The sequence below is a fragment of the Octopus bimaculoides genome, chromosome 3 (genome assembly GCF_001194135.2).
Source record: "Octopus bimaculoides isolate UCB-OBI-ISO-001 chromosome 3, ASM119413v2, whole genome shotgun sequence".
NCBI lineage: Eukaryota > Metazoa > Mollusca > Cephalopoda > Octopoda > Octopodidae > Octopus > Octopus bimaculoides.
In genome coordinates, this window is record NC_068983.1 from 159,070,118 (window position 1) to 159,086,257 (window position 16,140).

General features: G+C 36.4%; 1 protein-coding gene across 7 annotated transcripts in view; it reads left to right on the forward strand.

The window, feature by feature from the left end:
- Window positions 1-16,140, forward strand: part of LOC106872350 (protein strawberry notch homolog 1) — a 176,382-nt gene that overhangs the window by 144,494 nt on the left and 15,748 nt on the right. For all 7 annotated transcript variants that reach the window (XM_052966646.1, XM_052966648.1, XM_052966647.1 and 4 more), the window contains 3 exons: window positions 3,651-3,752; window positions 8,010-8,183; window positions 9,198-9,280. In XM_052966646.1, the coding sequence (XP_052822606.1) occupies window positions 3,651-3,752; window positions 8,010-8,183; window positions 9,198-9,280 (359 nt within the window). The remainder of the gene's footprint in view (window positions 1-3,650; window positions 3,753-8,009; window positions 8,184-9,197; window positions 9,281-16,140) is intronic.

The following is a 16,140-nucleotide window of genomic DNA, read 5'->3' on the forward strand; positions in this document are numbered from 1 at the left end:
CCTCGCTCGAATGTTTTGTTCATGTGCCAGTAAGGCGACCCTGGTAACGATCACCCTCAAATGGTGCTATTTACGTGCCACTGGCATGGAAGCTAGACAACTGCTCTGGCAATGATCATGCTCGGACGGTGCTCTTAGCGCTCCACTGGCACAGGTGCCAGTCATCGAATTTGGCTCAATCACAATTTCGATTTCGATTTCACTTGCCCCAACAGGCCTTCGCAAGCCGAGTTTAGTATCCAATGAAGGAAAGGTACGCATAAGTGGGTTGGCTATCCCCTTTATAAGTATTGGAAAATATTACAAGAGAAACACTTTCTGTGAGTAAAGTTTGTGTGTTAAGTTGTATAATGAGAAGTGAAAGCATCATCATCATTGTCATTTAACGTCTGCTTTCCATGCTAGCATGTGTTGGAATCTTTTGAGTAATTTTACATGTGCTACACAGCTGTGATAAGCTCCAACAAAGCTGTTTGTGATATTTGATTCTAGGTTGAGTTATTTCACTTAACTTGTTCATCTTGTCTTTATGTGCCTGAGACATTTTTTGACATGCCTTATTCAACGTGTATTCTTAGCATTCCTTGGAATGTGACTCAAACAGAATTGAAGATCCAGTCTTCTACTATGCAATTGTTAGGGATTAATTATTTTCTTTTTGTTTTCTGGGTAAAATGTTTTTTTAAAAATATTAACGAAGAAATATTTTAGTAAAAATTTGTTATTAGCAGTGGAAGCAGTATTAACTCAGACAGCGTATACTTATCGAAGTCACAATATTGCAGTATTTACCTGGAGAAAGCATCTCTTATAGATGTATAGTGCTAAAAGGCATGGAACTGTAACAGTAGTAGATGAAAAGCACCTAGCAGTGGTGGTGGAATTGCTAAATCCAGCTTTCTGCATCATTGCACATCATTAGTAGCAAGTATCCACTATCAACCACATGCTTAGACAGATTTTGCTTCTACTAATATAGAAAAACAGTGATTAGCAAATCACTGGTGTCACAAATGGTTTGTGGGTTAGGTCTGATTGAGCAATTTTATGATCAAATATGTTTCAGCCGTGACCATCCTTTTTTGTTTCTTTCCAGTATACTTATTTGATTGGTAGGGTTAGATTTAAGAAAGAGTTGGTTGTTGTTTCTAGAAGCTTCTTTCATTTTTAATTTTGTGCAATGCTGTAAAATTAAATAATTAATTCAAAATTGACTATTTTATAAAATTATTTTGAGATGAGAGACTGTAAAAGTAGTTAATAGAATAAAAGTTCATCTATTTTGTTTTCTATTGAGCTTTCTTAACTTTCTATTAAAACCGTTGCCAGTGCCCCTGGACTGGCTCTTGTGCGGGGCCGTTGTAGGATTTTCGAGCAAGATCATTGCTGGTTCCCCTGGACTGGCTCATGTGTGGGCGACACACGAAATCGTTTTTTTTTTTTTTTTTTTTTTTTTTTTTTTTTTTGTGCAGGTGGCACATGAAATGCGCCATTTTGAGCATGGCCGTTGCCAGTACCGCTTGACTAGCCTTCGTGCGGGTGACACGTAAAAGCACCCACTACACTCTCTGAGTGGTTGGCATTAGGAAGGGCATCCAGCTGTAGAAACTCTGCCAAATCAGATTGGAGCCTGGTGTAGCCATCTGGTTTCACCAGTCCTCAGTCAAATCGTCCAACCCATGCTAGCATGGAAAGCGGACGTTAAACGACGACAACATAGTTACAATGTGGCTTTCAGTAAAACATTTTGGCATTATTTTTTGATTGTTTGATTATTAAAGCCATTACCTGATCTTTATATTTCTATGGGCTTTGTCTTGTTTATTGTGTTCAGTAAGATTAAAAGGTTATTACTGGTAATCTTTGTAATGTTATAAATCAGATCTGAAGTTTTCTGGAATCAAATGAACATGTAGCTCTTCTCTCATGTAAGTAGGCCTGTTGAAGGTTTATAATCAAGAGTTAATGCTAGACTGACATTACATTAACTGATAATAGAACTCAGTCCATTTTACTAGAGTCAAATTTATTATATGTATTGTTGAGTTGACTAGTGGCAGCTGCTAGAAGCAGAACTTCCAATCTGCCCAATATGACCTTAAGTTATAAGTATTAACCTTTTGTTTTGGTTATCTGAAGGAGTTGGAGCTGTGCTTATTGCAATTTCAGACCGTCTTCAATTGGATATTTGGCCACACATATATGGCAACTATTTAGTAAACATTTTGAAGATTAGTTCATTGAAGGAAAAAAAAAAAAAAATAGGCATGAGTAAATAGTTTTAGGGGAATGCAATTTTGAGTTCTTAGGAATGTTTGATTTGAAAAGATTATAGTAATGTTGATAGGCTGAAATAACCGTGAGCAGGTTGTTAAATTACAGGAGAAAATGTTGAAGTAAGTTGACATTTGAGACAAATAATAGCTGGTGTGGAAGCCAAACATTTGTTAGCTAATGTTATGTCCCTTTTATTAGAACATTAAGGGATAACCTTACTTAGTATGGGGAAAAATGTCAACATTATTTGAAAACAAATATAAAAAATAGAATGAATTAAAAAACTATGGCTGATATATATAAGACAGTATATTATGCCCATTTAAGGATGTTCGTTTTGATTGCATGTGTATGATGTTTTTAGGTGAAAAGTTGTGGAGGATGGAAATATGTTAGGTCTGTGTATGAGTATATTTGATTTTAAGTAACAGTGAGCAGGTCATTGATTTACTGAAGTAAATTAGGGAAATGTTGTTGAATTCAGGGACACTCCACAGTTGATAGAAAATGGGCTGAAGTAAGCCCAATCAACATATATCTGCAAAGAGACAGTCTGTTAAGAAACTTTATGAGATTCTCAATCTGACATACTAAAGACTTTGCTGATGTTGGAGTTATATGCTAGAAGTTTGCATGGTCAGACAGTTTGTCATTGTATGGTCAGAGAGTTTCCATTTGTTTTTATAAGGGTAACCTTTTGGAGCATATAACATGATGTTAGGACCAATTTCTTTAAGATGAAATGTTCACTGGAGAGTTTGGAAAATGTTTTGTGTGTATACAAATTGGAATTGGAAACCAAGTGGCCAGCACATGTAGTTGCTTTATCTGCAGGATACCACTTACTACAATGTTGTTAATTATCGTTTTAGGAAGTAAAGAAGCTTGTTAACTTTGTGATACTTGGAAAGACACTTTTACTTTCTAGGCATTTTGTAAGTGTTTTAATGGTAGGTGAATGCCTCTTAATGAGTGAGGTACATGATTTTCTGTCGGTGTTGCAGTCATTGTTCTTTCCTTGTATGTTGTTCTTTCCATAACTGTTCATTGATCACTTGAAAGTTATCAGTTATGTAGTTCATTTGTGTCAGAGATGTAGAGACACGTAATCTACTTTACTGTCAGATATTGGTTTAGGATGAAGCCTATCAACCATCTTATGTAATGAACATAGAATTGACTAGTGACTTATTAGCTGACTAGAAGTGTCAGAGGGTTTGAGAGTAGAGGCTGTTGATGTAAGTGGGTTGCATTGTTTTGTGTTGGTTGGTAAAGATCATGTTAAGAGTGAAAAAGTGATCAAGTGCTAATTGATCAGATTTACTAAGGAAAATGTTGCTTCGATGATAACAAATGTTTATTTTGACTTTTAGATACAATGAAGGTCTACTTGACATTACTGCCAGCTCAGTAGAAATGGTTGGTGAACCCAAAGAAGTATTTAAAGATTTGACCAAAGGAAACACTGTGACCAAGTAAGTTTCTTTTTATCATTTGAAATAATAATTTTTTATAGTTTTACAAGGCCACATTTTAGTTGAAGAGGGATATAGTTGGCTTAATTTCTCATAATTCATGTCAGACATTTATGTTGTTAATCCTGCGATTTGAACTTATGACATATGCATTTAAGCACTAACGGCATTTAGTTCACTGCACTTTAAGATGATAATCATCTAAAACTATAAAACATAGGTATTCCTACAACAGACTGTCTGTCCTATTTCCTGGTGAGAAAGTAATCTGCTAGATTTGTTGTGTTTGCCAGATTGATTGGAGATGAGGTAGTCAACTGGTTTTTTGAAATGCCTATTGCAAACTGTTAGATCAGAACTCCATGAACTTTACACCCTCCTCATTTCTTGAACCATAACCATAACTTCCATATGTTGCAGAAGCTACCGACACACTGGCCGACATATCTGTTGATGTCACCAGCCATGATAACTAGGTCACTGTCAGTAGTTATTAAGATTGTCTGTCCAAGGTTTCACAGAAGCAGTCTTTCTCTTCTTCTGGCAGTCCTGCCTGTGGAACATATTCTGAGATAAATGTTGCTATTGCATTGTCAAAAATTAGTCTCAACTTAATTATTCTATCATGCAGTAAAAAGTTCTTTGTGAAGTGATTGATGTTAGGAAGGACATCCAGCTGTAGAAACCATGCCAAAGCAGGCACCGATCCTGGTGCAGCCCTCTGGCTCATCTGTTCTTATTTCTTTACTGCCCACAAGGAGCTACACACAGATGGGACAAACAAGGACAGACAAAGGGATTAAGTCGATTACATCGACGCCAGTTCGTAACTGGTACTTGATTTATCGACCCCGAAAGGATGAAAGGCAAAGTCAACCTCGGCGGAATTTGAACTCAGAACGTAACGGCCTCACGAAATACCGCTAAGCATTTCGTCCGACGTGCTAACGTTTCTTCCAGCTCTGGCTCATCTGTTGTTGAACTGTCCAAGCCATACCAGCATGGAAAAAGGAACCTTAATTGATGATGATGGTGATGACAACCTGAGTACCTCAGTTACTTTATGTATCCATTTCTCAGCCAGCAGTATGCTTTTCTCACCCCTTCTGTCACTATTACTCAGAAGAATTTGTATTGCAGTCTCTTGTCTATGAGGAAGATCCCTTCCAACTTTTTCTCTTGCACACTGCACACATCCACTTGTCTCTGCTCTAAAATCTCCATAATCTCACCAGGCCTATTTTTCATCATGCCCATGTTTATAGTTACTGCCTTAAAGTTTTGGAACTTACAAGAAAGGTAGGTGGGAGGGTCTTCAATAGTAAAGGTGCTTGGTTGTTGGTTCATTAGTCTGATTGCATTAGTAACAATGGGAAAGTTGGGCCATGCTTTGCCAGCAGTTTGTAGATTTATACATGATTACTTTTTTCCTTTTTGTTTAATTTGCCATCATTCGTTCATTCTCCAACTCTTGCTGCATATGTGCCAATAGGTGCCATTTAAATTATCATCAATAAATAAAATAAATATGTAGATAAAGGTTCTGATGCTGTTTTTAATGTACCGTTGTTACATGTGTTTGCTATGATTTTTATTACTGTTGCTGGCAGGAATCTGGTGCAGGGGTAATAGATATATCAGGTATATGGGATGACTGTGCTATGGGGTAAGTGGGGATGGGAACACAAATAGTCACTAAGGGTAGGAAGTAGGGACTTATTACTGGTCAAGGGAAAAAAATGAGAGAGACATTCTGTATAAGAAGTTGGAAAGGATAAGAGCAGGTACATCACTACAAGTTTTGTAGGGACAAATGGAGAACAAAAAGAGAAGAAAGAAATATTTTAAGCATGGTTTAGAGAAGGAAAAGAAAATTGTTTGAAGCATTGCTCTCAGAGTTGAGAGCATTGCAACATCTTATAGCTTCCTAGGAGCCATTAAAATGTATTGGCTTAAGCTAATGAAGATGATTGCGTAACTCCTGTTGTCATTCATTAATTTATATTATGCTTTGTATTCTGTGTGTGTATATATATATATATGTACACGCATGAAGAAAATGTTGACAGTGACTTCAAATAGGCAGTTTACTTGCTATTGTTGGTCTTTGAAGTTATGTCATTTTCCTTTCTTGTAAAAACAAATATGACATCATGATGGAAGATATTGAGGGATTCTTCCATTACATGTTCAGATGTATTTTATATATAGCTTTACATTGAAGCAAACAGCAACACATACCCAGACCTGTCCATTGAAATTCAGTGTGGTACAGATTCTTTTTTCCTACCCTATCAGAGTATCTTTGAAGCTTTTGTCTCTTTAGTGTTTCTTCATAGCATTTACCTTGTAATAGGTGAGTCATCTATGTTTCTTAACTTCGTCGTCGTCGTTTAACGTCCGCTTTCCATGCTAGCATGGGTTGGACGATTTGACTGAGGACTGGTGAAACCAGATGGCTACACCAGACTCCAATCTGATTTGGCAGAGTTTCTACAGCTGGATGCCCTTCCTAACGCCAACCACTCAGAGAGTGTAGTGGGTGCTTTTATGTGTCACCTGCACGAAGGTCAGTCAGGCGGCACTGGCAACGGCCACGCTCATCTCGCTCGAGAAACCTCATATGTTTGTATACAGAAATGCAGAAAGGGTGAAGAAGAGAAAAAGAGACAGAAGAGAGGTGAAGAAACTCTGATGTTTCACAACTCTTCATTAAATAAAATTATAAGTTTTGTAACTTTACAAATGAATTTTGGTTGATCCTATTACCTCAAACAAACGTAAAGTTTCTTTATGCAGCAGTTAGTTTTGAAATTTTCCTATTACTAGCCGCTTCCCTCTCACTGCTTGAGTAATTTATTCTGTTTGTTCTATTTCACGGAAATGTTTGCCTTCAATGTGACACGTCATGCTAACAGTTGAATTTCTCTTATAACTCTCTTGACTATCTTCGGTTACGCTGATTATTTCCCTTAGCATATCAACTTGCACACAACCACACTAGCATGAGAAAGCAGATGTTAACAGACTGATACAATGTAATGCTAGACATTTTGTATTTTCTACCTCAGATTAGCATTTTGTCTATTTGTGTACAATTTTTTTTTTGCAGCTAATAGTTGCCCAATATTTTAAGAAAATGCTTCTCTGCAATTCTATATTTTTGCAGCAAGAGGATGGGAACTATCATATAGCTGTTTATAGGAGATCAAAAAAATTATTTATTGATGATTTTGTAAAAAGGGAATTTTTGATAATTTTAAATAACAATTGAAAATAGAGATTTAGTAAAGTTATATTGGCTTATTAAGAGTGAAATATTTGCAACTTAACTCAATTTTAAAATACTCTTTTTTGATAGTAAGTAGGCAATGTTTTGCTTCATTATTGATTTACAACGTGTAATTTATATCTTATAAATTAATGTAATTAACATACTAAAATATAAGGTATGCTGTTTTATGTCATTGCTGGTACTGCAAGTATGTCATTTGGAAATTTTAAGAGCTTGTCCCGCCTTTCTCCGAGTAGAACATATGCTACAAAAATAAAGCAAAACTGAATTGGAATGATTAAGCATTTAGGGTCAAGATGAAACCAAATGAATCTATCAATCTTTAATTGACCAGTGAGAAAAAAAAATAGTTGTGGCCACTAGTAAGAAAGGTTGCATGAGGAAATCTTCTGTAAGAATGGTCTCAGAATGCTTTCAGAACAGATTGAGAGAGTGTGTGTACACATGTGCAAGCACCTGCACACTCACACACACACACACACACACACACACACACACAGAATCCAACATTTTTTTTTTGAAATATCTTTCTCATCAGTGTATCTTTGTAGGATTTACTTGACGTCATCTATGTTTGTCAATTTGTAAGTTGAAATACAAGGAGATACACTGATAATTTATACATGGATTTGTAACTACACATATACCATTTTTGATCTAAGATAATAGTATATGGTAATGTAGATTTCATTGAAAACTTTTTTGTCTAGAAACCTTGACATTTTATTAAGTAGATGGGAAATTAAAAGTGTCTAAATACATACCCTGGGGTAAGTAAACTAAAACAGTTTTAGTTGTAGTTTAAAGTAATATTGTTTTTATTATTTCCTTTCATGGATCTCTATGATTCATTGGACCTTTGTTCGTCTTTATATACTATCCATGTAATTTTTTTTTAACTATATCCAAATGTTTCCTTCATTTAATAGCTACTAACTATTGGAGTTTTGTTTTCTTTATAGGCTCGTTGTATTGAATGTTGATCGAGGAATGAAATATGAGCAAGCTTTAAGTATGTATGAGAATCACAAAGGCAAAGGTGGTTTTTACCTTTCAAAGGGTCAGCCATTTGGTCGTAAACTCTGTTTGTTGGCACTTTCCAAAGACAACTCTAAAAATATCTTCAAAGTAGCCAGGTTTGTTAATTTATTTCTGCAATCATCTTCTTAATAATATTTTCAGAATGGTGGCTATGAAAACTGATATTAATGTGTGTGTGTAATTTAGTAGTAAAGTGTCATACAGTAAAAGATAGTTAATGTAACTTTACTCATTCAGTTTTAGGAAGTTAACTGCTGTTTAAATCTGTCCTATAACAATTATTTCAGCTATTTCATTGTTGCCATATAACAAGTCTCATGCTTTATGAGAGAAATGCACTTAAAAAAAAAAAATATAGAAACAGAATGAACATAACTAGCATGTAAGAGAATCATTCTGGCGATTCAGAGAATTTTAATGTATTTTGTGAGTTGATCCTTTTGCTTCCTTAGTGAACCATTACATGATCTGTTTAATACCTGATGAGCCTGTTTCTAAACAACATAGCCCATATTGTGTGTGTATTCCATTTTGCTTGAAATGTTAACCCATTTTTGAAATTGAAACATAGAATTACAATAATATTAGCAGTCGTAGTAGCTGGATGTTTTTTATGAAGTTTTCTTGAGCTATTTTGATGATCTACTTTCATAGCATCAAATTTTCTACTTGACATCCAAAACATCCTTTTTGGCATAATTTAAGGTAATAATAATTTGGGCCATTTATATTTCTGGAAAACATTTTACGCTGAACATTAGTTAAAAATATTACCTGTTGTAAATTATTTACTAATTTATTAAATTACACCCAAAGCCTATAACCTACTGAATTGTTTTGGGCATGAGTGATTATATCTCTGTTGTCTTCTCTAAGGTTAAGTTACCACAAGTAAATAGAATGTAATAAACTAAACTTCTCAAGGTACCTATGTACAGTTGACTAGATTGAGTATAAATGTTGGTAATGATATATTTACCCTTGACTTTCCAATGGATCTGCTTCTTGTTTTAGACTAGGCTCGTAACTCTCAAAAATATTTATTCATTTTTTATTCTATTTCTTTTTACTGATGAACCTGTTAATGTTGATGTCTTTTCATTAATTAGGCCGAATACTGGTGTATCAGCATTTGAAATGGAGAAGTCAGACTTACATGCAAAATACTCAAAAATTAGCCTCATTGATGCAGGTAAATAATGTTTATTTTTGTATACATGTGATTGATAGTATTAATTAGTGATTGATTTATATATGTTTGGATAATTTTTGAACACTTTTATCTTAAAGAGGATTCATATAGCCTTACTTAATGAATGGTCTGCTATGTTTTATACATATGTGAATCAATTTTTTTTTTTACTTCATGATTCTGGGAAAGTGATGGAGAAATTAAAGTCTTGGTTAAAAGATAATGTGATGGAAAACTAAAGATCATAACCTACAGATACTGTGGTTTTAGTTAATGTCAATACCTATATACTCCTGAAATAGGTACCACAGCTTTTCAATTTATTGATATTCAGAAAGATAACCAATTTATGCAAACATTGATGTATACATGTTTCTAATAGTCCGTTGTGTTGTTTTTGAAGTTCTCAAGGACAAAATGTGATTGGTATGTCATGTAAAAGAAAAATGTAAGGTGGATATCGCCTGTGGAGAGAAGAAAGTTTTGTGTGATGTTTTTTATTTGTCATAGGTGTTCACTTACTCTAAGTGATAATTTGCTTCAAACACTTTACCTAAAGTCAGTAATGTGTCTTTTTCATTGTTGATTTTTTTTCATGGAAGGCACTAATTTATTCAAGCATTCTGTGAACTAGATCATCAGCACATTAGAGTTCTCACAGACAGCTGGTTTTAAATACTTCTGTTATGGCTTGCTGGATTATAATAAATAGAAGAATGGAGTCTTGGTCAGCCACTGCTTGTACACTATATTTGTTGCTGTGCTCATTTCTGACTGTCACCTTGCTGATTGCACTTCTGAGAAATGACTTATACAGCTTTTACAAGTCATTCCACTGCTAGCTTCTTTAGTAACCAACAGATTACAGAGGGATCTGAGGAAGGTATTACTGATCACTGGTTACTAAGAGATCCAGCTTCATGAATGCTAGGTATACTGGACTTAGTCCCCTTAGCTAAATACTTCTGAAGTTTTCTCATTAGCAATATAGCATCTGTAATACTTCTTACTGGTACAAAGCTGATTTGTACCACCACCACCACCTCTTCCTCATCCCCGTCGTTCAACGTCCATTTCCCATGCCAGCATGGGTTGGATGGTTTGACTGGAGCTGTCCAGGCTCCAATTGTCTGTTTTGACATGGTTTCTATAGCTGGATGCCTTTCCTAATGTTGACTGCATCCTGTCTAATTCTTCTTTTAATCAATTGTGCTGTGGTTTTTTCGTTAACTTTCATAACTTGATCTAAAAATTCAGTACCTCTGTAATTTCTTCTTACTAGTGCATCTCCTTTGCCCTTATGGGAGTATGCCAGTGATTGTGTACGACATCTTGTACTACCTGATTGACTATGTGGGTAACTAGCTTGTTCCTTTCTCTGCCAGATATTTTAAGTATCCAGCAGTAATTCCTGATGGATTCTATGCTTTCCCTGCTCTCATACCATTAATTAATTTGTCTACCATACTATCAATTTGAAAGGCTGGCCTCTGTTAAGTTGGGGGTACTGGATATGGGCAGATTTCATGCCATACCCTGTTTCACAAACTTCTTGACTGAAGAGAGTGGAGTAATGGTGGAAGAGAAGTAGGATGATAAACGTTGTTGATGGAAGAACTGAATACAGCTAGATCAAATTCTATTTCTCTTTACGTAGGCAGCATAACACAGTTGATAGGTGAGTGCCAGATGGGAGAGTAAAGAAGAGAACAGTAGTTGGAAGCTTAACAGGAATATAATAGCTGAGAGGCCTCTATAGATATATTACACATCCCAGCGTCCTCCACCACCGCCACCACCATGTTCATTTGTGCAGCTGCTTTTCCATGCATGCCTCAATGTGTGGATTTTCTTCAGTGTCTCACCACTCTCTACAGTTGCTTGTCATCTCTTTTATGATGTTCCTGTTTCCTGAGCACAGTCTTTACTGCTTCATCCCATGTCTTCATATGTCTCTCACTTCCACGGTCTTAGATGCTTGGTACTCTATATAGCTAACATTCTACATATGCACCACATGTATTTATCAGTGTAGTCTTCTCTCTTGCATCCTATGTCTGATTCTTTTATCCAGCTCACTGGTGCTCTGTCATTCATGAAATGGGGCATACTTGTTTAATTTCTTCTCAGTCATTACAAATATTCAGCATTCAGAGCCCATGTCTTACTACTACTTTGCAGTATTACACTTCATACATAAGCATCATACAATCTGTTTATTACTAGCTGAAATAATAGCTCCCTGATCTTTCTGCACCTTGCTCTTACTCTAAGTGAACTATACTTTTAGAAAACCTACCTCCAAAAGCTATCAACTGCTGATTGTGAGGATTTATTTTATGCATGTTGTTATTGTTAACTGCTCCTGTGATTTTTTTTCTATGTGTAAAGTCTACCTTAACTGCCAGCCTGCTTGTGATCCCAGTACACTTATGAATCGCTGGTATACAGCAGTAACACTGTATGAAATTGTTTTTTGCTTCTTTCCTGCTTGTTGAGTGCTACCATTTTCCTGACAGTTGAAGATTTCTTGCTTAATAAACTTTAGTCTTCGCTAAAGTTTACTTCAAAGCCTTAGCAGCATGTTGGAGTTTCATCGATAGCCATTATGACCTGGAGGACTGTAGTAAACAGGAGAGGTCTAACAGTTTTGTTGTACGCCTACCTGCACACTAAATCTATTTAGCCACTCATCTACTCTTAATTTCCTTAGTAACCACCAGATGGCAAAGACCTCTAAGTTAATGAATCCTAGATGTAGGAGTTTACTTTCAGTTAAGTGCCTTTCTTGGAGTTGTCTATCTGCAAAGATGGCATTGATAATAGTATTTTTTCTTGGTACAAAAGATGATGTGCATCTCATCTAGGTGAATTTGGTTTCTAATTAATTGTGTTATAACACTTCTTGTACATGTAATGTTATCAGAAAGTTTCTTGGTTTCATGTCCTTTGCTTATACTGTTCATTAGAAATGCACATGCAGCTCATGATCATTGGTAGATAATTTATTGATTCAATTTAGAAATAGGCTGAATGCTATATACTCATGTTGAGCTATTTGGTGTTTTGTTACATTATGTTAGAACAGCTTTTATATTTTTATTATGGTTGATAGATTCAACAAATATATATATGTATCAGATTTTGCATGAAGCTCAACAAATCTATCAACACCCTAAAATAGCTTTGCGAGTTTTTTTTTTTTGACAAACACAGGTTTTGGAGTGAATTGCATGTTTTAATGATACTTAAGTGTTAGTTCAAGGTAACTAATCATTAGCAAAAATGCCAGAAAGTATGAACAATTATTTGAACTTAATCTGTGATGACTGTCACTGAATAAATATTCAACTGTCTCATCATCATCATCATCATCGTCGTTTAATGTCCGCTTTCCATGCTAGCATGGGTTGGACAATTTGACTGAGGACTGGTGGACCAGGAGGCGACACCAGGCTCCAATCTGATTTGGCAGAGTTTCTACAGCTGGATGCCCTTCCTAACACCAACCACTCTGAGAGTGTAGTGGGTGCTTTTACGTGCCACCGGCGTGAAGGCCAGTCAGGTGGTACTGGCAACGGCCATGCTTGAAATGGTGTATTTTATGTGTCACCTGCACAGGAGCCAGTCCATCAGCACTGGCAACGATCTCGCTCGAATGCCTTCTGTTAAGGAGTCAAGTGATTCTTATGGAAAACCTCAACATACATAATGTTACCACAAAGTTTATCCTCTAGTTCTTGACATTTGAATAAAAGCTGTGTGTACTACAGTGTGAGAAGGTCAGCACCAAATGTATACTTTTAATCATTTCTCAAAACCAGTTCAGTGTTATTTATTTTTTTAATTTTTAAAAGTATATTTCTTTTCTCTCATAACTGATTATATCTCTTTAATGATTGCTTATTAACATATTCATTTTCTCCATCTCTGATACAAATTAGAGTTTGAAGCTAATTGTTATTTAATTGCAAAATCAATTTTAATAGGCAATGTAGTAAACATTTTTTAACCCTTTTTCTACCAACTTGCCTGATACTGCCCAGGTTCTGTGATGCGAATTTCCTGTTCTAAAATGATCTAATTTAAAACATTCCATCAAAATTCTATTTTAATTTATGTTCCAAATACCAGCTTAGATAATGACTTAGTTTTGGTAAATTCTTCATCATCGCCTGACTGGCCTTCGTGCAGGTGACACTCTCTGAGCGGTTGGCGTTAGGAAGGGCATCCAGCTGTAGAAACTCTGCCAAATCAGATTGGAACCTGGTGTTGCCATCCGGTTTCACCAGTCCTCAGTCAAATCGTCCAACCCATGCTAGCATGGAAAGCGGACGTTAAACGATGATGGTGATGATGATGATGAAAGGCTGTGCATTTCAGCAGAAATATGGCAATAGAAGAGCTATTTTGTATATTGCTAATTTCCTCAAGTCTAGCACTTGATTATAATCCTACCTACATTTCAAATTATGAACCAATTAGTTATTACAGAAAGTTACTTGTATTTGATATTAACATCAGGTTTATACCCTTCATCATTATTATTCTCAAAACAACTCTTATGAGCATTATCAACATATTGTTTTTCTATCTGTCAAGAGAGTGGAATAAGGTTTAAGAAATAAACTTTTCCTCATTCTTTATGTACTATCATCATCATCATCTTCCTCTCTCCTGTTTAACTCTTTTGTACCAATTTCACCTTGAATTAAATATCACTTCTGGCAATTGTCTACTACTAACAAGCTGTCTACAATTAACCTCTTCCCACCTTTCTTCTTAGCCTTGAGTGCTTGCTTTGCAGGATTCTATTAGACATCTAATGATTGTACTTCAGTCATTGCAGGACTTCATTAGTTTTATCTTCTATTATTTACCATGTTTCATGGTGTGGATATTTTCAACATTACTTCTAATGTCAACTTTACATAAACAGTATCCAGACTGGCCCTCCCCCACTCAGTATATTAGTCATCATTGCATGTTGAGTATGTAGTATGGTTCTAAAGCAGAGCCATTATGTAACTGCAACAAGTCTGTGGGGTGTGCATAGTCGTTTATTTGGCTACTTGCCTGCCATAAGATTGCTCAATCAGCATTGACTTGGAGTACAATAACAACTTCACACAAACCTTTCGTATGAGATTTTATTTCTCATATTCTCATAAGCACATGACTAGCACACAATTAGTAAGTTGTAACTTGCAAAGATTATTGAATATTTGAAATGAACTGTTATCACATGCAGAAGAAGTAGTCACTATGAAGTAAAAGTTGGTATTGGTCAAGAGTTCAGGACTATGTTAAAGCCATTGTGCTATGCCCCTGGGCAAAATATATAAGCATGATTGCCACTGCCTGGCAATTGATGTCTGAGTGATTTATTGTAGGAAGAGCTTCCACTTGTAAAAACTCCCTCTCTTCTCATTTAGTAAGGGCATCCATCTGTAGAACTGAGAACTGTTTCTACTCTGTACCCTGTGCTAGTATAAAATTGTTCATGAAATATACAATGTACTTGTGTGGTATTTTTGAATTTGAGGCATAATTCATTAAATCTAGAAGCAGTCCACGTATCTCCTTGGACAAATAGGGTCCATAAATTGTTCATTGTACAAGTATCTGTCGAGCATTGTTGTTGTCGTTGGCGTCACCTCCACCACTGTCTTCATTCCACATTTGGTTTTTCATGCTGGTGTTGGTTGGACAGTTCATCATTGTTTGAATCAGTTCTTATTTGGAGTTAGTGCCTTTCACCTGAGTCACAGATCACTTTCCCTCAAACACTCAACTTTTGATATGGCTTCTACAGCTGGCTGCCTTTCCCATCATCAACCGCTTTAAAAAGCACACTGGATGTATTTTATCATTGATAACAGCACTAAAGAAATTACTCTATCTTATATCGTCTTCAAATACCTATTCCACTCATACCAGAGAGGTTCTCTTGTTCCCTCTTCCTTGCATTGTCTCTATTTATTTGTTCTTGTCTGCCTAACTGGATGTGTAAAAAGGCATGTTTTTTTGTTTTCCATCACATCACCATTGCGGTTGTGTAATTGCCTGACTGGGCTTTTTGGATTTTCGAGCGAGATCGTTGCCAGTGCCCCTGGACTGGCTTGTGCGGGTGGCACATAAAAGACACCATTTCGAGCGTGGCCGTTGCCAGTATCGCCTGACTGGCCTTCGTGCTGGTGGCACGTAAAAGCACCCACTACACTCTCTGAGTGGTTGGCTTTAGGAAGGGCATCCAGCTGTAGAAACTCTGCCAAATCAGATTGGAGCCTGGTGTAGCCTTCGGGTTCCACCAGTCCTCAGTCAAATCGTCCAACCCATGCTAGCATGGAAAGCGGACGTTAAACGATGGTGATGATGATGATGATGATGACTCCCCTTTCTCTCTCTTTCCCCTCCTATCACTTGCTCTCTTCTAGCCTTGTCTTTAGCCTTTTTATCCATCCATCTCCTTCTTTTCACCTTGACCCTCTTCGGTTACACTATTGTTTGGGTTCTCTTCCATTATTCTTACACTCTGTAACCCACTTGCTCCTTATAATTCTGGTTTTCTTCTATCACTCTCTCTCTTTCTCTCAAACACTGCTTCCAGAGAGAGAGGAAGAGAGAGTGATAGGATGGAAGGAAAGATGGAAAGAAGAAAGAGATAAGGAGGAAAGATGGCATAGGCGCAGGAGTGGCTGTGTGGTAAGTAGCCTGCTTACCAACCACATGGTTCCGGGTTCAGTCCCACTGCGTGGCATCTTGGGCGAATGTCTTCTACTATAACCTTGGGCCGACCAAAGCCTTGTGAGTGGATTTGGTAGACGGAAACTGAAAGAAACCTGTCGTATATATGTATA